Source organism: Telopea speciosissima, chromosome 8, assembly GCF_018873765.1.
Source record: "Telopea speciosissima isolate NSW1024214 ecotype Mountain lineage chromosome 8, Tspe_v1, whole genome shotgun sequence".
Lineage (NCBI taxonomy): Eukaryota > Viridiplantae > Streptophyta > Magnoliopsida > Proteales > Proteaceae > Telopea > Telopea speciosissima.
In genome coordinates this window covers 54266742-54292184 of record NC_057923.1, presented here as the reverse complement: position 1 = coordinate 54292184, position 25443 = coordinate 54266742, and the positions used below count along the sequence as shown (strand labels likewise).

Here is a 25443-nt window from a genome sequence, read left to right as displayed (position 1 = left end):
TAAAGTTCATTTTCCCTAAAAATAAAATGATAACTTTAAGTGGGAGGGTTTCCCACGCTGCTGACTTGGGAAGGAATACTACCTCATATTTTCAAAAAATATAATTATTTAAAAAATAAATAAACAAAATAAAAAAGTGTTTGGAGCCCCTACTTTTTGTGAGAGAAAATGGGAAAGAATCTGCATGGACTGTGTGCACTGTGCAGATCTTTTCCCCATTTTGTATAACTACTTTAAATTTTTACTTGCACAACATACAACAACCGAGTAAGCTGAGAAGAGGATTTGCAGACTCAAATCAACTTTGGAATTGCAGGAAATGCATAGGAAACAGAACTCAAGAGGACTCGAACAAGCGTTCGAAGGGGCATTTACTATTGAAATGCAGAAAACTGAAAATTTGGAGAGACCCGGTAGAACTGCAGAACTAGCTGACTTATCCCTAGCGTTAGAAACTTTTTCATTTACTTTTTGACATCAAAACTTCTTTTAGTTTATTTGGTTCTATGAAACGGCCTAGACATTATACCCTCTACAACCAATATTCAGGATATCGTACAACTGTAGAATTCACTGTTGAAATTTGATAGACTTTTCTAATGCCATGCATTAACAGTGTCTTCTTGAGAGCGATATATTTATTTTTTTTTGTTACTGAGGACCTCCAACTTATCCGAAAACCCTACAATCCACATGGACCAAAAAATCTCAAAGCCCATTATTTATCAAAGGGCCTCCAAGTTTTGGGAATGAAAAGGAGGAGCAAAGGTCCACCATTTTAAGCCAGGAAGGTTGATCTGATCAAATCTACCTGTGTGTGCGTCACCCATTATCACAAACCATAACAAGTTTCAAAATCCCAACTCCACGACATGACTTTATTTTCATTACCAAGTTCCAGCTTCCAGTAATGCATGCTTTCAAACAATCCTGACATGGAACAAGTGCAAGACCTTATCGCAATCTGTTCGCAACTCCCACATCAGTCAGGTGTACTTTCATACCATACAGAAGGCCAAATTGAGTTGCTTGGGTTCCGAGGACCATGCTCCCCAAACAGTTCAGTCAAGATATCAAGATCCGGTGTGTAAATCATAGTAACACGAACCCTAATTCATAATAGCAATGTTCAGGCTCAGTACTAGAAAAAGGATAAATTAACAGCTCAGGAAAGCAAATATACATCCATTGAAATTCTATTTCTAGACACCATATACCCTGGTTGTGTCTCTTGAAGGGGGGGGGGGGGGGGGAGGGATTTAGAAAATATACCTGGTCTTTGAAAACTAAGAACAAAGAAAACATGAGAACAAAAAGCAGAAAAAGTAAAGAGTAGGAAGTCATCTATCTAATTTTGAACCATGAGAGTGGGATACCCCTGTTAATAATTAATACACAAAAGGAAACTGTGGATAGCCGACAAGTAGACACCTACAGTAAATTTGTAATCCAACCACCACACACATGTGAGCACAGGCAGTGATAAACCCCCATTTTTTATCTTTGCATTAATGGAGAACATACAACGAACATTAGAAAATGGCATTGGTGCGAGATTAGACTTGGAATTTGATGTTTTCCTTCTTTTCTTCTGCTCCTCAGGAATCAGCGCTGCGCCCCATTCAAATGTCCGCATGGGGAACGTGGTTAGGGGTCTCTCCCTGATTATCCAATGGCATGTATTGAGCCATGATGGCCCGGATCTCCGAATCCATATACCTCTGAACAAGACATCAGAAAACACATGATAAAATACTTGCAATATGAAAACATAATCAAATAATAACAGATCATAGGCAGTGGAGGAGAAAGAATCGAAGCAACACTGAAGGACTAATGACATACCCGGATTCTGTACTTGTACACAGCATACCCTCCAACAGCAGCAGCAGCCAAACCAAGGAAGATGACCCAGAAAACATTCCAGCTGCTTGATGCCTTGCCCTCTTTACCTGCATCTTTTCGAAGGATAAATGAGCAACTGTCTAGAGGGATAGGGAAGGAAACCCCTCCCTCCATAATGGGAAATATATATATATATATAGGGCTGATGTTCTCTGTGCCACAGCGCAGCCTGCGCCCACACACATGGACCTGCCATTTAGGGGGGCAGGGTAGTCATTTCACCCACCCCCATGTGTCTGGATGCAGCCTGCGCCCCCGGCACAGAGAACATTCTCCCATATATATATGATCAAACACTAGGAATTGCATACAAGTACCCCATGATTCCCATATCGTACATATCCATGATTAATACAACCAAATCAGACAGTCCACAAGCACTGACACAAGGCACCTGAAACCAATTTGGTGGGGCCATATTCCAAATTGATCACCGAGTTCTGCATTCAATGAATTAATTGGGACCCCCCGGTCAAAAAAGAAAAAGGAACACTTTGAGATACTCACTTATACATGTATCATGTTCTCGCATATACAATGTATTGCCACTGCAGCTGCACTCATAACTGCCATATGTGTTCTTGCATTTGCACTCGGGGCATTGGCAGGCAAGCTTCTCCTTGCACTCATCGACATCTGAAGCACAGCCAAAAGTTCAGAAATGTACACTGGTCAATAACACTGGCTAATACATAGTTGTCTCGGTGGGGGGGGGGGGGAACCAAGGCAACACCAACAAGGTGCCTAGGTGACGCCTTGAAGAAACTATAATATCAAAATTGTATAACATCCCTGAAGTGTGTGGGTCATGGGATTTCCATTGGATGGATCATAACCCAAAATAATTAAAATTCCAACATTAGGTGTGCTTGTTTGAACTCTAAATACATTCATAACTTTGGACAGTGTTACATTTTATAAAAAAGAGAGAAGAAAAAAACTTTAAATCATGCCAACTACAGGACATTGACAATCAATTCAACATGCATATGATACACGACAGTGCACGTCTGCACGATATCATTTCTCTAAATAAAAAGGATAATAGTAGAGCATTTCACTTCTCTTTAACAAAATGTTCTCATGTAACTTTCTTTGAAAGAGGAGAAAAAGAAGAAAGGGAGTACAAAAGATAAAGAACCATGAAAAAAGTAAGAAACAAAAAAGTAGATAACAATTGATGGTCATTTACAGTCTACTTCAAGATCCTTGATCCACTTAGGCAGATATATTAGTTTCTCATAACTAGAAAACAATACACAGAATTGGGAAACAAGAAAAATGACCCTACTAGGAGTAGTGAGGAAAGACATGCAAAGAGGCGTGTCTCAAGTATGACCTCGAATACAGCTGATTGGAGGGCAACAATCCATGTAGCCGACCCCATTTAGGTGGGATATTCCTGAGTTTCTGTCGATATTATTGTGCTCTTTTCTTTTTCTCATGTTTAAGTGTTTTATGTCTTGGTAAGGATCCATGTAGCTGACCCCATTCAGTTGGGATAAGGCTGTGTTGTTGTTGTTGTTGTTATTGAGGTGTGATTCCCAAATGTGGCCCATCTCATAGTTCTATCATTGTCATGCCAATAAGAATATTTGATGATGAGACCTGTTAAAGTGTATCGAGCTCTAGGGTTAGGGCTATCTCGATTAGAATATTCCTAGTTCTAATCGAGATGCCTAACTACTAAGTGTCTCATTCTAGTCAGTCAGTCAGTCCTAGTCCTAGTTTGATTTCCTACTGTAGTAATGTTTCTATTTCTGTTTTTGTGATTCCTAGTAGGATTAGGAGTCCTTGATGGTTGTATTCTAATCCTATGTAAATAAAGGCCTGTGGGAGACAACTGACTAGTTCGATCCAACATACAAGTCAGTCCCTTTTCTCTCTTCTTCATCTCTCTTGGTTCTCTGGTTTCTCTGTTGTGAGTCTTGTGACATGTTACAAGACCTAATAAGCTTTTGGATTCCAATATCTATTATGATAGGATATTATACTATAACCCAGGGATTCTCTCTCAACAGCCCAAATGGTTACCAATAGAACCTACTAGCTAATTTTGTTTTCCTGAAGTTAATATGAGAAATGTAAGGGCAGAACATACATTACCTTCACATGTATTAACTCCATCACCCTTGAATCCTGGTGGACACTTGCAACCCTTCGAATGTTCTTCCTGCATGATCCATTGAAAACACGTCAAACCAAACACAATCCATGGCGCAACTTAGACAAGAATTTGTATGGCAAGAAGAGTGTGTGTGTGTGAGTGAGAGAGAGATAGAGAGGGAGTTCGCCACCACTTACTGAGCAGGCAGAGAAGGTCTTGCCATCTTGCGTTTTCTTCCAGCATCCACCATTGTTGATTCCACAGCGTAATGCTCCTGAAGCTGTAGAAACATGACAGATGAATAAATTACATGAATGTTAAGCATCAAAGAAGATATAATGGGATTTATGTTCTAAATTCAATTATTAGCTGATACAATAGAAACAAGATTTTGTATCCCCACTCTTTCAAAGCATGTCTGAGTTTTTTCAAGTTCTACACTAGAATTTTTTCAGCACAAAAGGAGTTGTTTTGCTTAAAAGAGAAGAGAATGTATTTCAAGGTTTGCCGGATTGAAACCAGGAAGGACATAATTGGATGTAGAGGGCTTAAGTAGAATAAATCCTCTGAAAACTCACTTGTAGTCACTTAAATTCAGCAAATGGAGACAGGTAGATTAATTCAAAAAAAAAGGTCTTATTGATTGTGATTCAGGAAGTAGATTCTGGAGCACTTGTCCAAGGTCAGATTTCCTATTTACAGATGGGGAAGCAGATTTTTTGTGGTTTGGCTGTAGATATGCGTACTCTTGCCTTATTGTTTAGTATTATTCTGTATTTTTCCATGTTTTCATCTACTTGATATATTTAACAGCTACATTATGCCAAGTTTTTTAATGTATCTTTCTTTGAGAAACACATGCCCATACATTTCCTGCACTACATCTTCACTATCCACAAATGTATTAGCGCTAGTGATAGGACAATCACACCCGTCTGTTGGTTGAGGTATGGTTGCTCAGGAAATCTAAGGTTGGATGTCGCAGAAGATGGGGTTATGGAGAAAAAAGGCAGAAAATGTCAGGACATGGAAGGAATTTTCACTCGCAAATATGGAAGGTATAAGGGAAAATCTAATTGACAGCATGGTTGGTGTCACCTAGTCTGGCATCAAATTCTTGCAAACATGGGTAGGTCCATGTGATGGGATACACCACACCCTTCTCACTGGTCAAACTTCAACCCCAACTAAGTAATGGAAGTCGTTAAAAAGTGAAAGTAAATTTTTACATAATACAGGAGTGCCATTTCATATTAGTGTCATGCTTGTAATTCTACGTCGCTTTGGACTCACTTTTGAGTACTTTCTTTACTTGTTTGATGCTGAAATTTGACCAGTAAAGAAGTGTATTGTATCCTATCACATAGACCAGTCCATATCTGGCACATTGTAATTTGGTGCAAGGTTAAATGACCCATATTTTCCTCAATTTTTTGTCACTTTCATCATAGTATCAGTAGTGTCTCGAAGCAGCAACAACATGCCTCATTTGAAAGTCTTTAAGACATCTCATTTATATCTGCCATGGGCGGCAATCCACCTGACATCCACTTTCATCATAGTTTTAGCCCAATCTAAGTTTTATACATTGAGAAAATGCAGGTCAAAATATGGTTAAAAAAAATAAAATATAGGAACCAAAATTATGAGCCATCTAAAATACATGGGAATAATCAAATGCAAGTTAGCCACTTGATTGAGTTAACCACAAAATTTGACATGTGGCTAATCTAGGAGGGCCCGGCCTATCCATACTATCACATCATCAGCCCCATGGCCGCAACTAGTTGGGACTTCTTGCCCAGCTTGCCAATACACCCATTTTGCCACCTTTGCCTAAGGGACCTCCTAATTTAGGCCATGTGATAGCATATGTAGTGATTTTCAACTGTATGGATAGGTAGAGCTTTCCTGAATTATCCACCAGTAAAACAAGGTGTTTAAACCCGACCATTGGCCTAGTTGTTTTGGAATATTCTTGTGTATTTTCAATGGACCATCTTTTTCTAGCTCTCATCTTTGAATTTTTAACCATTTTTCAACCTTTCTCCCTGTACATAATTCAGATTGGGCTGAAATTTTATATTTAGATAGAAACCTATGGAGCCTACCTCTGCACCAAATTTGGGTGCCAGATGAACTAAAACAAGACCAGACAGTAAAGACCAAACTGAACCTGGTCTCCAGAAGCCCAAGCACAAATCACAAGAATACCCTTGAGGACCCAACATAGGAAAGATACAGCTCCCTTCATTTACAAATTCCCTTCAACATGACTGTCTGCTGGAACTGTATATGACTACATTCACCTAAGCATCGGGCAATTTTAACCATGATTTTCACCAACAAATCTACTTATCCAAAATTTATTACAAGAAACCAATAATAATCAGTATGCTAATAGAAATTAGAAACCTAAAACTTGGTAACATTTATGTGGCTTTCAGATTTCTATTTGACATTAAGATGTTCGTCATCTTCTCCAAAAATTTTGTACTACATGAAACCGATAATAATCAGTACACTAATAGAAACCTAACACTTCGTAAAGTAACATTTATATGGCTTTAATATTTTTAATTTTGACATTAAGAAATTTAGTACTACATGAAACCGATAATAATCAGTACACTAATAGAAACCTAACACTTCGTAAAGTAACATTTATATGGCTTTAATATTTTTAATTTTGACATTAAGATTATAATTCGTTGACATCTTTGACACAGAAGGAAATTACCAAATGTGGCCTTACTGTTTCACAATTTTGATAGTGGTTTTCTAGTTCTCCACTCGTTCATTATGCATGTGTGACCTGTCATGAAATGCACTAGTCCTTGTAATGACCGTATGATAGTTTGAGAGATGATCTTTCTAAAGTATTAAATAATGGTAAGAAGGGGCATCGACCAAGGGGATTTTTCATTTTAAACGGGGGTGGGCGGTCATTCCAGGGGGGGGGGGGCGTGTCTGAGCGCAGGCGTTTCATATTCCAAAATATGACAAATTTCTCTAATTTATTATCTAATGCCAATATACACGGGCAGCATGTAGAACCCCCACCCCCCCAAAAAAAAAACAGTTAGTAAGATATATAATACATATCCTAATTTGGTCTCATCAACATACAAAAAATGATGCTTATTTGAAGCCAAATGACGGCTCATAAAGTTTGCTAATTTAAATTTCTAAAGCCTTGAAAAGTAATTTCTCGTTTTAGTGCTTCATATTTTTAAGGATATACTTGTAGGGGATAGTTTTTAGAAAGAGAGTAATATTATTGAGCATTCCTTCGGGCGTAATTTTTTGGAGGTGCCAACACTTACCCCTTTTATTTATGGCTTCATGAAAAATGTTGTCCACTTTATTGTTTAACAAAGCCAAGATCTAGAAAAGCCCATGAAATTGAGAAAGTTGTCACCATAATACCGGCAGCAAGAAATCAGTTTGGGATGAAAGTTGTTTAGCTTGAAAATTTTCTTTTTCTAGGACTGCAAAGCAGTGTTCTTTGTGGACATTCGACAAGGCAGATGGACTAGGACCATCGATTTCACGTCCTACTCATCCGTAGACCCCAATATCTGAAGGCACATCGAAAACTGTCAACTAGTGGATGGAAGCCCCACTTTGAACGATTCAACCAATCAGATCAGCATACAAATGGACCATGGGGTGTTGGATATTAGGTAATATAGATCAGAAAATGTTGATGAATGCATGCTTTTGGGAGAATGGAACACAAGGCCACAGGTTTCACATATGCAAGCTCTAATTAGTAAGCCCACTATACTTCCCAATTCCAACGCATAGGGAGCATCTTTTACAGTTTCATTTCATATGCATTAACCTCGAACCGTACCGTAAACAGACTCCAATGGACCAACTGATTGTACTGTTAGACTTAAGACGTCCAGGCCAATAGTCACTCTTCCCATCTTTAGTTGTCTCTAAAGTAAAGTTCAAGTCAAACAACAACAACAACAACAAAGCCTTATCCCAACTAAATGGAGTTGGCCACATGGATCCTAGTTCTCCAAACAGCTCTATTCGATGATACGAGGCCTAAGCTAAGCATGTCTTTCCTCACTTCACCTATGGTAATTTTAGGCCTGCCCTTGGCTCTTTTGGTCCCTCAATCTGAATCAAATCACTTCTCCGTATTGGGGGCATCTGAGGGCCTCTGTTGAACATGGCCATGCCACCTCAAAAAACGACTCTCTCAGAGCTTATCCTGGATCAGAGCTACTCCCAGTTCAGCTCTAATATGGTCATTCCTTACTTTATCCATCATAGTTTTTCCACACATCCATCTTTGCTAGTTTATTGATATGACACTTCTTAACTGCCCAACATTCGCACCATACATCATAGCCGGTAGAATGACTGTCCTATAAAATTTTCCTTTAAGCTTTAATGGAATACGCTGATCACTTTGCACACCTGACACACCTCTCCACTTCATCCACATCCTATTTTAATCATCTGAGCATCATCATCATCTCTGTCACCTTCTCATTTTAGCTATCTTCTAGATATCTTTTACCTCATCCTCTATGTTCAGATTATTATAAAAATTATCAAATTTCTTCGCCTTGCATTCCCAACTATCTTCTTAGCTTCGTTTCTTGTGAATTAATATCTTTTTAGATCTTCCACCTCTTTAGTCCTTTGCCAAGGAGTCAAAATATGGCTCAATATATTGTGCATAAATTTAAAAAAAAAAGAAAAAGAAAGACGTACCCAATGCATGAGGCTCCCGCCATTACAGGGTCAGGGGAGGGTCATAATGTACCCAACCTTACCCCTGCTTTCACAAAGGCTGTTTCTAGAGTCAAACCCGCAACCACAGACCACTTGGTCACAATGGAGCAACTTTACCGTTGCGCCAAGGCCTGCCCCTCTAATATTGTCCATAAATAGAGATGTTTAAATCTAGTTGAAAAGGTTTATGAATGAAGAAATCCTTAAAAATGTTCAGGTTCCAATTCCCTTCGTGAAGGTGTGGATGCTTTCAAGGCCATCTACGTTCTATGCTGATTCCAGTGAGCTTATAACACCTTTAGCTCTTGGACAAAATAAGTAAATAAAAGGAATCATGAGGAGGGGGGAAGGGAGGGAAGTGTTACCGTCTTCTACTTGGACCCGTGATGAAACCAGCAAGAAGGGAAGTTACCATCTTCGACAAGGAGTTCTTCCACGCGAGAAACCCAATCTACGGGATTTTTGGTGGTGAAACACACAGGAGAAATGGGGGGTCAGTCCCATAAACCTATAGAGAAGGCATGAAGTTCACACGAAGAACAAGTTTTGGCTCCGGAAATCCAGTTCGTGGAGGGGGAATAGAGGTTCATGGAGAAGAGTCTTCGAAACCAGGTACAAACTCAACACCAACAAAAACTAGAGACTGCGAAGGAGAGTTTTCCACCGAGATATCGGAATTACGCTGGAATTTATTTGGGGGGCTGGATTTTTATGCTACGGAACCTCTGAAACCAGGAATGTTCGATTCTATTTCCCACCTCTGAAACTCCTCTCTTTTTTTCATTGGTGGAACCCAGAAAGGGTCTCGATCAAGGTCGCGGGGAAAAGGGAGGACGGTGGGGTTTGTTTGTGGGAATTGAAGGGAGAGGGTTTGCTGGGGGAATCGAAGAGATGGGGTGGGAGGGAGTAGCAGAGGTGGTTGGGGTTGATCGATGATATGTAAAAAGAGTTCCAGAGAACTCTTTGCTGGTGGTTTCGTTGCTGAGAAGAAAACAACAGCTGGGGAACAGGAAGCAGGGACAAGGAAGTATGAAAGGGAAGGAGGAAGAAGATGGGGAGAAAGATGATGGAATTCAGCTTTGAAACCAAATTGGTGGAGGGCCGGTTAGAATAGAGAAGAAATCTGAGATGAGATCTCAGAGTTGCAGGGGAGAGAGGAAATCACATAATCATCACACACTCAAGTTGCGCAACCAACACTTTTCTATTTTCAAATCTGTCTTCCAACGTTAGGTACAACTTGGATAGATCCCACATCATGATTCATTGACCAACAATATTTTAGACCATCAACAATGAGAAGCATGTACTGTTATGAGTAAAACCATCTAATTGCTACTTTCCACCAAGAAAATCTATTAGGTGGAAATTATTCAAATCATGCGATCAAAAGATGTCCTGAAATGATCCTAAAACCAGCGTACAGATCCCGTAGCACCACAACAAAGAAACTCGTACGAATTGATAAAATTTTTGTTTCATCATAAGCATTATGTGAAGAGGAAATTTATATTCTATGATCTAATGTTTTCAAAAACCATAAGCATTATGTGAAAATATGAAATTTATATTCTCTGATCTAATGTTTACCTTCACAATGGGTATAACCATTGCCAACAAACTTTACGCCTTGCACAACAGGGCATTCACAGACTCTTCCTCGAAAAGTATCCTACAAGAGAATTCAAACAGAAAATCAGAGAACTCCTGGAAAATGAGGAGATCCACCAGGCCCAAACAGAAACTCGTCAGAAACTTTGGCAGACGTTGATTATCACCACCAGGTCAGGGGGAAAAAACAAACAATTAAGTATAGGGAACTCTTTTGACACACCTCCTACTTGTAAACAGTTCAATGTCAATCATCCAACAAACACTCAATTTTCATTTTGTACGGGATGTGAATGAAGAATGGAAAAACTTTAAGTAGGAGATTTCCATTTTCGTTTTGTAATGAATATAATGATACATTCTGATGCAGGTGCACTGCCTTGGACCAACCCAAACCCATGATGAACCGGGTCCATGGGTTTTAGGTTCAGTAGGATATTTAGGAATTATTTTATTCGGGAAATATATGTAATCTTTTATTTGGGTAGCAATTTGAGTTTTATTTAGTCTCTTTATATTAGTCTAGGTTTTAGGAAGTAGATTTTATTCTATTTCGGTTTTAGACTTCAATTAGGACAATTAATTTCTTTTTATATAAATATGCTTGTAACCCAATTCGTTGGGCAGATTTGATAAATTAAATATTTGAGTTGGAGTTTTCACGTTTGTGGAGCCAATGGAGACCGTGTAGCCTTCTCCCCCCCCCCCCTTTCTGTGCAATTTCTTCTCTCTCTGTCTTCTTCTCCCTCTTCTATCTCTTTTACTCTTTCTTCCTTTGTTTCTGTTTCTGTTAAACCTACACTGTTACTCTGTTTTCTCGGTAACTTCCACCACAACGTTGGATCGATGCCTCTTGATCCCTCTTCTTTTCTCCTCAGATTTTGGGAGTGAGTTATTTCCCTTAGGGCAATTCCAGCTTCAGGAACTTAGACCCGAAATCTTGCTTTACCATGAGAAGCACAACCTGCAACACAGTATGCTTGAACTTCCGCCTGGGTCGTTGCTGATAATTATACTTATTTTCTGGCTGATAGCTTGGGCTCATGATGGCTGTATTTGTGAGTATTGGAAGTTGACATTGAAGCCTCAAATCCATTGTTGAGTTGAAGCTGTGAGTGAAGGGCTGCTGCCCTTGCGAACTGGTTTCTCTCCAGCCGACTTTGTTCCATCGTGAGGTCAACCTCATACAGTGAGTTTCTTATTTAATTCCTATCTCCATATTTCCAGAAATACCCTTCCCTTTATCTTGTAGTTCTTTTTTGTTTTTTAGCTATAATTAGTTGTCTTATCCTTTTTCCCCTTGTAGAATTCCCTTCTCCCCACGATTCCTTGTTGCTATTCTTTTATAACCACTTTCCATAATTGCCCTTCCATGTTCCTTTATTCTAGTTTGTCCTTAATTTACATACCCTTCCAAGTCTACCTCATTCAATAAATCTAATTCCTATTAGGTTCTATTGTCTTTACCTACCAATTTAACCCTTAGAAAATTATGATTATTACAAAACTGCCATTGCCCTTTTATTGCTTGACTTTTGTTCAATCAGGTGGGCCCATAAGCGACCCGAACAGGGTTCGGGACCCTGGATCCACATCATATTCTCATAAGGATAAGTAGGTTAAGTACCTTGCAAGCAGTAATGTTAGCAGCCTTATCCTGCCAGCATCCACCATTATTTACCAAGCATTCATTTGTTTCTATTCCTGCAGATATCCAACCAAAGAAACATAAGAAAGAGGTACCCACTAGAGAGTCTATATTAAGGAACCTTAGCACAATAAAGGAACATATACTCCCTTCATCTCACAATTACTTCCATTCAAAAAATCCCAAATTTCAAGGTCGGTTATTAAAGTATTAAAGGCCTGGCTCCACTTCCAACATTGTCCTCTAATTAAAGAGTCACTACATTTCATTTTCCAGACCCTGCAATGGTGGGAGCCTTGTGCACTGGGCATGCCTTTTTTACATTTCATTTCCCACTTATGTTTTAAATTCTGAAATGTGGTAATAAATGACAAGGGTAATGTAGTAAACTTTCCATTACTAGATTTAAACTGAATAAACAATAGGGGACAGAGAAAAAAGGAAAACAGGAACATCAATGTGGGATGGAGAGTATAATGGAACCAAGGTAAATATTCCGAAGCTAAACTTACCCCAATATACTCGAGTATGGCCATTAAACCTCAAAACAAATTTATAGATTCAAAGTTAATGGTCAAAAGATTTTAATACACCAAAGTGTACTTGCTATTTGAATATCTATTGGTAAACAAATCAACCATTAGACCTGAATGTCTAACTTAGCTGATTCCAAGGATATGCCTAAGCAATAGCTGGCAAGCAATGGGTGAGCTGGATGAATTTAAAGAAAAATGGAAGTTGCACCCCCTGTGGGTTTGCAAGGCTGGTTTAGCTTGTTTGCTTCGGTCATGGGGTCCCAGGTTCGAGTCCCCACGAATGAAGCGTTACACAGGGTTGGGGGAGGCTTCGTGTAACCGGGGTTTTACCTTGGGCCTGAACCGTAAAACCCGGGCAGGGTCAAGGGTTTCATTGTTAGCAAAAAAAAAAAAAAGAATTTGCAGAGTATCAATAACTGGGTATGACAGCGCTAATGTGAGTTCAAATCGAAATTCTAGATAAATAAGGAAGGAAACAATGGTGACAGAACTTCAACTGACCATCACTTAAACAAACAGCTGGCTCGGTGGTCTCCTGGAAACCAGCACAGATGGCTTTAAGAACTGCTCCTTTGTCCAACTTCCCTACACCAGACAAATGAAATATATTAATTATTATAGATAATGATTAGCTGAAATTGAGATGTTCAAAGAAACCCCTTAAAACAAAATATTCCAAACCTCTATATTGTCTGCTGTTGATTACAAGAGTTGGCAATATAGTCACATCTCCTCGAGAGCCTGTGCCAATCTAAAATCAGAATCAATTGCAAGTCAGGATTCAGCGATGACTCGCAAGAAAAAAAGAAATGAAGAATAAAATAAGTTAAAATGACATTATGACCACACATGAAACAGTAATGAAACTAACCTGTGCATCCTGTTCAGCTTTAAGCACAGGATTCTCTTCATCTGCCACAGGGTCTCCGATACATTTGTCTATTTTGTGGAGATCAAGACCTGTTAAAATAAATCCACCGTGACTTAGAGTGCTTCCAATCCACGAAGTACCAATTCAATTACGACATAAAAAAGTATCAGAAACTAAATTAAAACAGAAAGCATGATTTCCCAGTTTCCAGTTTTTGACTTGGCAAAGTCAAAGGAAAACTCATGTAGTTCTATAGAGTTCCTCCAGCAAAACCAGACAGAGCCAATCAGAGAGAATATCACACACACAGATCAGATCCAAGAGGATCGTCAAAAGCAGGAGTGACTGGACAGTCCATATCAGATCAACAAGATAGAAATAACAAAAAAAAAAAAAGACACCCCAGATTAATGGGAATGCTATCATGGTTCTTTATGCACAAGTGTCAAGAAAGAGTATCCAAGAGATACCGCTGAAAACAGCATTCAATTGGCACAGATGCACATTCTCCTTTTCTTTTTCTTAAAGTTTTTCCTTTCATAAGTATGAATATAGTTTAAAAGTTACCAAGAGATTTGATGACTTCATCTGCACACTCCTTGGTATACTTCTTGTCTTTCATTGGGCACCGAATTGAAAAGTCAGTCACATAATCCCACCAAAGCCATGGTCTGCCGCTTTCATTCGCAACCTTAAACAAACAAACCTGGCGCAAATTCTGAACAACGACATCTTTTCCATCATAACCTCTACTGAAGTCTTGTTCAGGATCTGGGGCACAGTACCTCCCATGGTTGATGCACTGAGACTTGCACTGCTTGCTCAAACTAAAAGCTTCTGGGCAATACCAAGTGATGTAGTGTGGAGTAAACTGAGTGTAACCTCCCTTCTCAAGAATCTGAGCTGCTCCTTTGAAGTTCTTTACAAACTCAATTTGGCTGTCACACTTAGGCCCACATTCGTCATTGCTATTTGTCCAGAATTCATATTCAACCCGATCATCTGGGTGAGGCAGTGCCTCCCTCCAATCCAAGTTTATGTTAATCATTTCCCCAGATGATATAGCTTTCTTGATGCTGTCCCCCAATGTCTTGCTAATAAGTGCAGAGGGAATGTTGATGTTCTGCAGATAATCAGCTTTCGAATCCTCTTCTTCTGGGGTGTCCATGGTGATCAAAGGTTCTATCTTGTCATCTGTGACAAGAATTGCAGCTGCCCCAGCATTCTGTGCATTCCATGCTTTCAACGTGAAGTAACAATCTGCCAACATAGCAACCTCACCAGTAATAAGAGAACTTGCTAGAGAGTTTTGAGTGTCATGCATGACAATCACTAGGAAGTAGGAGCAACATCTACTATAAAGTTCGGGAATCCAAACTAAAACCCAATCCAAAAGAACCCAGTTAATGGAATTTGACAACCAGAAATTATATTACTAGAATCCAGCGTTTTAGGGTATTTAACTAGAGTTTAGCAACTAGAGCCCGGATACAAAAATTTTTAAAAAAAAATGAAATTTAAAGCAATTTCAAGTAACCCTACTCGTAAAATGAAGTTAAATACGCAATAATAGCCACCCGTATCTAATCCAAGATTCAATAGACCAATCATTAGCTGAAATAAGTAGGGAACTAATGAAAAATCGGTGAACCATATTAAAATTCATTAAAAAATGAAAGAGAAAGAGAGAGATCAACCAGAACAGGTTTTAATTGCTTTGGCAGAGGAAAAAAAGGAACTCACTGATCAAACGCATCCGATAAAACCAAAACAGAGCCAAAAAAAAGTCCAAAATTTATAACAAAAGTTAAGTTCTGAACATCAATTTAACAGGGCTGACCTCCTCTATCAGCGAGAAGGAAGGTTGGAAGGCCTCCTGGCTTCGATTTGAAAGACTCCCCATCGAAGCTCTTGCATGCTTTTTGATTCATTTTCGGATAAACCACAATCCCAACCATGGTTCCGCCATACTGCGGAACACCAAAGTTTCCAATCGCACATTCATAGACACCTTTCAACGATTCCGGCGAAGTCACCCGTAAGCTGTTTTTCTCCACTACAAATTTACCGAAACAAGAGCCCAAGAGAAACAAAACCCAAATGAAAAACCCTAGTTTTTCCCTCATCTTTCTAACAATCGAGAGAACCCAAAGCAACACTATCGCCTTCTCCTCGATAAATCGAACAAATGGGAAGAACCCAGATCAAGAATAAATACCAAATATCAATATCAATACCTGCTCCCCCCAAATTTTCAGATCACCAAAAAAAAAAACTCAATAATCAATGCAACCCATCTGGATAAAGTTCAAAAATTTCAAGCCCCCTATTGGAGAAACTCTGATTTAACTCAAATTTTCTGGATCTTCAGCTGAATTAAAGGACGAAAGTCGAAGCAGGTTCCCTCTCCACCAACGTAAAATTATGAGGATAACAAAAAAGGCAAAGATGGTGAAAAAGATGCTTTTTTTAATTTCCAACTGTATATATCCTACAACATTTTATTTTACTTATGTGTTAAGGAATTGAATCAATCTGTAAATTGTCTTAGATTTTGTATTTCTTCACAACAAAATCAAACTCTTTCCGTAACTAGGGAGGAAAATCTTACGAACCGCCATTTATAAAGAAAGTAGTTAAATACATATTATCTAACATATGGGTTTTTTACACTTATCTTCCTTGAGGTATGGGGTATCTACAAAAACACCTTTGAAGTTTGGATATTTATGCATACCACTCTTACTTTCCAAAATAATTGATACCCTTAACTTGGGATTAAAAACATTAGAACATATCATATATTGACTAAACTGTCCTTCCTGTTAAAACTCTTTCTTCCATTACCTGGTCTGTGAAGCAAGAACAAACCGAGGAGAGGCCCTCCTCCATGCAAGAACATCTCCAGAGGAGATAACTGCAACTTATCTTCTCTGCTGACGATGACTAACAACTGATCTGAGAAATGGCAAAGGGTCATTGTTAAGGCTGTGTTTGGTTGGGGATAGTAGAGCTGCTACTTCGCTTATATTTGCAAAAGTGGCAGAGGAGGAGGTTGTTTTCTTGAGCGTTTGGCCTAGCTCCTATTGGATGAGGGTGAATATTGCCTTGGAATAGAAGCAAGAACCCTCTGCTGCTACAGATGAATCCAATTCACAAGAAGGTCTTTGTTTTGATTCTCACTGTTCTTGGGATCAATAGATTTAAGAAGGCTGATAGGCTTGACAGATACACAACCAAAATATTTGAGAATCGTAAAGGTTTCAATACACCTGTGAGGTCCCAAGTCAACCCTTTGCAAACCCCACTCCCATCTCTTGGGTGCGTAGGAAGAGGTGGTGGTGGTTGTGGGAGGTTGAGAGCGAGAAGGAGTATGGGGTTTTGCCGTGGTGGGCCTGATTTTGCAATTTTTCAGTTTTATCCTATAAAAATCCAGCAATTATAAGATCAGAACTTGGAACTAAAGGAGAGAGATCCAAACTTACCGCCATCGGAATCATAGAGAATGGTAGTCGTCGATCACAAAGCATGGTAGTCGAACCTTTGATTCGAACGGTTTATAGCCACCGTTGGAGAGTAAGAAGATGAGAACAATAATATCATTCTACCCTATCAAGGGTATACTGGTCATAAAATGATTCAAAACCTCTGATCATTCACAATTAACAAGAACAACTAATGGCATGGGTGTATTTATCAATTATTTTGGAAAATAGGGGTGGCATGCATAAATATCTAAACCTCATAGATGCTTTTGTAGATACCTGATATCTCAGGGAGGTATATGTAATAAACTCTTAACATATTACCCTATGTGGGGCCCTGCATTTGGGGTGGATCATATCAAGGTATCTGTCGGATTGGTATCATGATGGATTACACCAATCACGAATGTATTCTGAGAAGTAGCCAATCAAAATACACGTTGGATTTTCTTTTTTCTTTTTTGTTTAAATAGTTCGTATATAAGACAGAGAAGTAAAATGCCAAAAGATCAAACGCAAGTGGCAAAATAATATGGGGGCCCACCACTGGTAGCCCACGTGTATGTGAGCCAGTTCATGCAATCCACGTGCTTTTAATTTTGGTTGCATTGTAAGTAGATTCACGAACACTTGTTTATGAACCTTATTGGGAGTCGTGCCGCTTCTGTTATGAAGATTTATGTGGAGTGTTTGGTAATGGAGGAAGATATTCTTCTACGTCTTACCAAACATACCCCTCTGGAAGTTTATGGGTTTTGAAAATGTTATAAGAGGGAAAATTATCTCCTCCACTTTCCTGCCGAGCCGAGTTTCCCAGTTACTCTAACAGGGGTGGTGAACTCCATCTGGGGAGAGTATTTGGGCAGGGATAAGATGGTCATTTCAGTCTCCCTTGTTATAGGAACTAAGGAACTGGACCAGGCAGGGAATTGGAGGAGATAAAGATCCGTGATAATATCGTTTTCTAAACAAACATGGTTAATTTTGTCATATGAAAGATGGTTTAGTGATTCTAACCGTTGGATAGATATTTAATGGTCTAGATATTGACCATGTATACAATTTAAATTTTAAATTTAATCATTTACCTTCCCTTGTAATAGAATTCCCTCTCTTGTGTATATCTATGAATTCCCTTGGTAGTGTTTACCGAAAAAAAAAAAAAAATCCCTTGATAGTATCCACACACTCTCTTAGTGGTCTCTAATATTTCTACACTTTTTTTATCCTTTGGCAAACGCCACTAGACTGAAACTTAACACATAAGCATGGGGCATAGGGATCTAGATACTAGTCATGACTTTGTGGTTTATCTATCCAAAAAATTTGGGCCTCATTTGGCTGCCACATGGTAGAGCATACCATGTGGGAAACAATTCCAATTCTTCTGCACGTTCGTTTGAGAGGTAACCACTTGTTATATTTATGTCATTTACAAGGGAAAAAGGGGTATTAATGGAAACAAAAAGGACAAGTGGTCTCCTCTCACGTGTACGTTCACCTATACATACATGCAAATGATCCATTCTCATGGGAAACTTCCTCCCCTTAATCCTATATTTTGTTTCAATAAAAAGTATTCTTCTTGAAGAATTTAGATTAATATTTTAGGGTTTTGTTTTCGAAATAATTTCAAAGTATCTTGGTCTAATATGTAAGGGAAAGGGTTTCTGAAAGGCAGAGTGGCCCTTCAGCGTGCGCAAAAACATCAACAAGGATGGGATTCCCACTTTTCATAGGGAGTGGGGTAGTCATTTCATGGCCCTATGTGTCTAGGTATAGGAGCCACATTGTCTTTTAGGATTCTTTTTCCCATTATATAATTAGGGAGAGGGATAGAGACACACTGCCCAAGTGCAGCAACCTAATAGGTGGCACCAATGGAGGCATAGATGGAGCATCATATAGAAGGGGCGGGAGAGGGATAGAGGCACATTGCCCATATCCGGCAAGCTAACAGGTGGCACCAATGGAGGCAGCGGACGAAGCATCATATAAGAGGGGTGAGGGATCATTTCAAAGGGCGTGGGGAGAGAGAGAGAGAGAGAGAGAGAGAGAAACAAATGTGGGCATGGGCTTGCAGTACGCGGGTGGTGTGGCCAGCCTTTTCCCATATAATGAACATCTATGAGGACCCCAATCCCATCATATTGTTGAATCACTTTTTCTCTTTCAGCCATCCTTTATTATCTAGTATATAATAATAATAATAATAATAATAACATAGGAATGGCAAAGAAATACAAAAGAACTTTTATGGGAAAATGTTCTCTATGGCCGGGGGGGGCGTAGGCTATGCCCAGACACAGTGGGGAGCGAATTGATCGCTCTGCCCCCCATGAAAATAAAAAATCCCACCCCTGAGAGGCCAACACGCGTGCGTGGCCCCTGCGCTCCCCCATAATATACAAAGGTCAAGTTTATAGGAAAAAAGTTCCCATCGAAATAGATGGAGTCTTAAATTAATTATTTATCGTGAAATTTTGGCTAGGCAACCCAGCCACCTAATTTGGTTGATTGGCTCACCTAATTATGCCATTTGAAAGGATTTTAAGTGTTGAATATTTACAGAATGAATTGGATTGGTTCCATGTCAAATTTCTACCTCAAGTTCATCCTCTTATGTAATGCAATCATACCCTCTCATATTTGTCCACACACTTTTTTGTTATCTCAGATTTGTTGATGTATCATGTTACGAACTTGACAAAATTTATTGAGCTGGAACTTGGCATATGAGCAAAGGACCTTGGGGTTAAACGTCCCAAATGTTATCTTTCATTGGCTTGGCATGGAGATTCCATTCAACACCGGCGATCACTCTCAAAATCTAAAACTTAACCAATCTATTGATAGACATTGATAGATGGAATATGTGACAATCATTAATAGTTAGGGAAGAAGAGTGTTGCCTAGTCGCGTAACCCTTGCACCAGTATAGGGGCCAATGAGGGGATGCGCAAGGACATAGACTATGATGGATTTTTCATTTTGTAAGTGGGCCAGACAATCATTTCAAGGGGGCTATACCTAGGCACAAAGGCCATGCAACGAGGCAGTGTTCTTTTTCCCTAAGGCTCCGTTTGTTTGACAGAGACTTAGGTTGGGTGGGAGGATTGGGGTGGGAAAGTACTAATGTGACACTTAAAAATCCCATACCAACCTTGTTTGTTTAACTTGGGGGTGATGAATTTACAAAAGCTCAGGGAACAACATTAAATGCTTTGCATGACACTAGAAAATTCCACCCATATGTTGTACAAAATCCCACAAAAAACAAAGGACTTTGAATATTGTTCATGAGAAAAGTAAAAATCCCACAATATTCCCAATCCATTCTCCCCGTCAAGCAAACGGGGTTAAAAGTTGTTACATATATCTCACAATTAAATGCCCCATTAGACGTTAAAAAGACTCCTCTACACTCAATTGAAAGTATTGGTGAAATAAATCAGAGCCAACGGATCTCACACTCCTTTTATTTTACTGGTGCTTTTAAGTGATTGAAGAGGAATAACATGGACAGATGGACTTCGAGAATACACACTCTACTAATGAACACAATCTTATAATACTTAATGACCCTACTTAGTTCTTCATTTCAATGTTTGACAGCCATGAGCTCTTCTCATCATTCTGAATAAATTTGCAGTTACCCAAAAAAAAAAAATTATTTCTTCATTTGACAAACATTATCCAAAATTTGCCAAAGTACGACAACATGCATTCTCCTTGCTACAATAATCATCTATTTTCTTCGCATTTGTATAGATATGTATTGGATTCCATTTTTAAGTGTACCTTTCATAGTGTCCCTCATAGCAATAGTTTCTAAGACTTTAGCATATCCAACCCAAAATAGCAACATGTTAATCATGAATTATGAAAATCGTTCTCGAACTAAGTCGTCAAGGGAGGGGAGGGTACGTTCTCTCTCTCATATGAAATGACCTTGTTATGTTTCTCTCTTTTTCTCTCATATGAAATGACCTTCTTATTTTTACAAAAAAAAAAAAAGACCTTGTTATTCTCCCATATACAAAACGGTTCAATCACATTTCATTGGTGCGTTCTTTCTACGTTGCTTGTTCAAATAAACTAATGATCCACCCAGTAACTCCATGCACACTATTGGTGTCCTCCATCACATTCACAGGGTACTTACCACCTCTAGTAGTGGGGGTTCTCCTTTATGATGAAAATGGGTAGGACTTACATGAGTCTCTTCAACATCAACATCTACATCAATAGCTTTAAATAGACCACTTTTCCTTGCATGCCTCATTGATCAATTACAACTTGTTATTTTTTATTTTCTTAGATTGAATAGAAAGAATTTCTGCAAAGCTGAAAAGGGTAGAGAAGTTGGATGCCAAGAACAGTGAAGGACATTTTGGACATCTCAACATATGGGTGGAGTAATGATCACCTTAGATATTTGTGGATGAACTATTCAACATGGGTGAAGAATAACTTTCTCCAATAAACAAAGAGAACAATAAATTTTAGGATCAAGTTTCATCCACCTACGGTGAAGGAGAATCCCTTGATCGTGAATCATTACGGTAGTGGATATGCTTTATTATGAGGGAAGGGGTAGTTTTGACTTTATCTAATAAGGGGGAAGAGTAATAAGGCCCTAGATGAGTGGGTGAACCGTAAACCTACTCCACTGATGAAGGAAAACTTTCTCCTAAGTTTTATACCACCCCCTATATTTTTTGACTAATATGTCTCCAAGAAGGTTCAATGATATTTTTAAGGTACTCATTGGTTAAAAAGAAGGACGAATACTCTCAAAGGATAAAGACTAAGTGTGTACTATAAATAATAAGGGAAAAGATCCATGATTGGGGTTGCCCCCTAAGCCCTCTCACAGCACACCATGAAATGACACCCCTATCCTCTGGGTAGATACCCAGGTGTGCTCCCCCATTGGCCTAGATGCTAATGCATGTGACCAAGTAACGATCTCTTGCCCAAATGATAATAACCAAGTGAAGAAGCAAAACAGAATAAAGGGGAAAAATTCCAAGCTGGTAATTGACAGAACTTCCCCCCTTACATTTCTATTGCAAGTTTGTTTAGATCTAGATTTATATATGTTGCAGTGTTGGTAGCACTTCCTATATCCATCATACATTTTGTAAAGAGCTTGTCAACAGCTCTTCTTATATTGCTTTTGTTTGTCATTTGTAAGGTTTTTCGTCTCACTTTGCTGAACTTTTACGTTATGTTAGGTATGCATTTTAGGAATAGATTATGGGTGGTATTGTATACGTTCTGAAACCCAATTCTTCTCTATTTTCTTGCTTTAGAATATGTTCTAGACCCAAAATTTATTCTAAAAATACATACGGCCAAATGCAGCCTTATAAGAGTTCAAAATGTGGTGGTGTTATAGATTTTGGATTTGGTGTACGGGAACTTCAAATGGGTTATGTGTTGTGGGCTTATGACCTATGGACTATGAGTAAAGTAGCTAAAGTAGTCATTATATCTATTAAAGTCTAATGAAAGTGAAGTTGTCTAATTGTTCCAACTTAGAGGAGTAAATGGGGAGGTGGGTCAGACTTTGTTGTCCTAACCATTTCCATTTCTTTATGGGCAAGAAATCCTTACACATCCTTGCCAAATTAGTGCATGGTAAGATACGTAAATGGATAAAACTGAATATATGTTGCCATGGATAGATAATTTGGCAAACTAACTATTCGATGGATGTGATACTACTTGAATATGAAACTTGTAAAATTCAAACTCTCTAATTAGGTACTTGACTGATACGCCAAAAACTCCAAAGTTGATGGAACACGTTAAATCAAGCTTTTTAAAAGATCCCATACTAGGCTAGCCCAATTTAATACTCATACACTAGATTGAGCCCCATTAGGCATATAACATCTCTCTCAACCATAAAGCCCACTATGTAAAGGGTTTTCTCCTTGACTTCTCAATGGCTTGTAGTTCATAGAGAGGTTATTTTCAGACTCGAACCCGTGACCACTTGATCACAATGGAGCAACCTTTACCATTGCACCAAGGCCCGCCCTTTGTATTGGTCAACATGTGTTGGTTTATTTTTTTAATTTGTTTCTGATACTGACTTGATCATTCGCGTTGTATCAGTATTGATACTGGTGTCCATATACCGATACAGATACCCATGAGACATTGCCCCCATCTTTAAATTTAAAAGATTTTCCCCTTAAAAGAATCCTTAATTATGTTACCTTAATATCTAGATTGACCTTTCATGCATATACAAACTGTCTACTTGACGCAATAATTAAGCTTGCAATTAGGGGTGTCAAAAAAACCCGGCCAGCCCAAACCCGCCCTGAGCCAGAACAAGGCCGGGACTGGTTTAGTGTTTTACAGGCCCAGGCAGGGCCGGGTCGGGCCTGGGTTGAGGCCTCAACCCTGGCCGGGCCAGCCCGCCTTGTATTATATACTATATATCTAAAAAATATACAAAGAGTGGGCCTTGGTGCAACAGTCAAAATTCCTTTTATTGTGACCAATTGGTCACAGGTTTGAGTCTGAAACAGCCTATTTCTGAAATTTTGGGTTTTTTAAAAGCTTGGGCTTTGTTAAGTGGGTTGTGAGTGGGCTTTGTTAATTCCACAAGCTCAATGAGCCAAAATATTCAGGGCCAACAGGGCCAGGCCGGGCTTGGGAAAATCCTGCCAGGGTCGGGCTGGGTTGAGGCCTTGAGGGTATGCTTGGCCCTGGCAGGGCCGGGCTGGGCTTGGGTTTAGATTAAGGCTCCTAGGATTGGGCTTGGGTTTAGGTTAAGGCTTTGCTGTTTCCCCAGAGAATGAAGAAGAAGAAGAAGATTAATTAATTACAATCTTATTATGGGCAAAAGCGATATAACATAGTAAATTACCATACTAGATATCTCAATAGTTTTTGATATCTAGGATGTGGATTTACCCATCTCGATCTTGTTTTAAGTTTTTTTTTTTTTGGTGGTAAATACTTGGTTTTCTATTTCAAAATCTTATAAAGACAGTATAAGAAGTTTCCCCAACATATCACTTTATGCTTAGTACGTAATGCTTAGGATGAACTATACGTAATACCAATGAGGTACCGGAATGGTTTCGTACATAGAAAGGCAGCAGGGTCATTTCATGAGAGAGAGAGGGGGCAGCTCACATAACCTTTTCCCCTTTGTTTTATTATCACTCACAAGTCAAGCACTAGAAATGGTCTTATGACAAAGGTGGGAGAAACTAAAGTGGTCCATATGAGTTCAAAGTTTCACAAAATTACCACAAAAAAAAAAAAAAAAAAAAGAGGGTCTTATAAGAAATGTGGGAGACACTGAAGTGGTCAAATACTGAATTCAAAGATTCACAAAATTACAAAAATATCATTATAAAATTTAGTGGTTTTTTTCTAATTTTTTATATCACTTTTTAAAACATTTTCTTTATTAAGTTCATGGTGAAGTTTGACCAGTGACAACTTGACTAGTAACATAACTGTGAAATTCTCTATCATATGAACTCGTCAAACTTAAAAAATTAAATCAAATAACACTTATGTAGGTTTCTTTCTCACCCTTTTTTTTTGTCTATAGCAGCCTATCTCAACCAAAAAAATTTCAAATATTCTATAAAAATCTTATCAAACTATACATTATTTCCCTCAACTTCATACCAATTGTCTATTTCTTTAGTGCATGGTTCCATTGTGGAATATATATATGTCTTGCAAATTTCAGTTTTTTAAGGTTTAAGGTTTAAGATAGAAGGGTTTGAGGAATGCCAACTCTGCAAAGTGTTGGGCTATGAAAGTATATAAAACCCTCCTCCCTCTCACACCTATCCACAAGAAACATTAAAGAATATGAAAATGTGAGGCCCATGCCCACATATTATAAGGGATGCCGGGGTGGGATAACTCAATCCTTTCATAGAAGGTGGCAGCTACTCAGCTACTAGTCTTTGGCATGTTGTAGCCAAGGCCTTAGACCAGGCATCTTTGCCTTCACCTTCCACAAATGCACCTTAGACCAGGTATTTTGGTAATATCATCCATTGTGGGGTATATACTGTTGATATGAGGAGGGATTATACTGTATTTTTTGTTGTATTTTTTTTTCTTGTACTTGTTTCTTATACATATCTTCTCAGGGTATTTTTGTCCTTACACATAATCATATATAACGAATTTCTTTGAGGGTGAGGGATCAATTTGAATAGAGAAACAGTCTCTCCATGAAGTAGCGGCAAGGCTGTGTACATTTACCCCTCTTAGACCTTACAGTTGCAAGAGCCTCATGCGCTAGGACTCTCTTCTACCCTCCAAAATCTGTGTTGGTGTTTTTGCTTCAGAATCTGAGCTTCAATCTCAGATTAAGAAAATGAATATTGTAGAGTTAGAGAGAAAGGGGTTGAAGAAAAAGAAGAGCCATTTGATCCCCTTATAAATCAAGAGATACCCTCTCGTATGCCCGTATTTGAGACTATTGCTTTTTAATTGTTTTTCGATATCAATGGTTGATT

The 25443-nt window shown here is 38.8% G+C and overlaps 1 protein-coding gene across 2 annotated transcripts; it reads right to left on the bottom strand.

Moving 5' to 3' along the window:
* Positions 1–1366: 1366 nt before the first annotated feature.
* On the bottom strand, positions 1367–15663 carry LOC122671193 (vacuolar-sorting receptor 1-like). 2 transcript variants are annotated; one of them, XM_043868295.1, is made up of 12 exons: positions 15280–15659; positions 14007–14699; positions 13440–13528; positions 13250–13319; positions 13070–13153; positions 12012–12088; positions 10364–10445; positions 4210–4292; positions 4012–4078; positions 2413–2541; positions 1846–1952; positions 1367–1721 (listed from the first exon to the last, which is right to left on the bottom strand). In XM_043868295.1, exons 1-12 carry the CDS (start codon positions 15563–15565, stop codon positions 1623–1625), a joined length of 1866 nt encoding a protein of 621 aa, XP_043724230.1. In that variant the 5' UTR covers positions 15566–15659; the 3' UTR covers positions 1367–1622. The 2 variants fall into 2 exon arrangements, with proteins under 2 accessions (XP_043724230.1, XP_043724231.1); XM_043868296.1 differs by lacking the exons at positions 1367–1721; positions 1846–1952 and having other exon boundaries at positions 2411–2541; positions 4203–4292; positions 15280–15663.
* Between the last annotated feature and the right edge of the window lie 9780 nt (positions 15664–25443).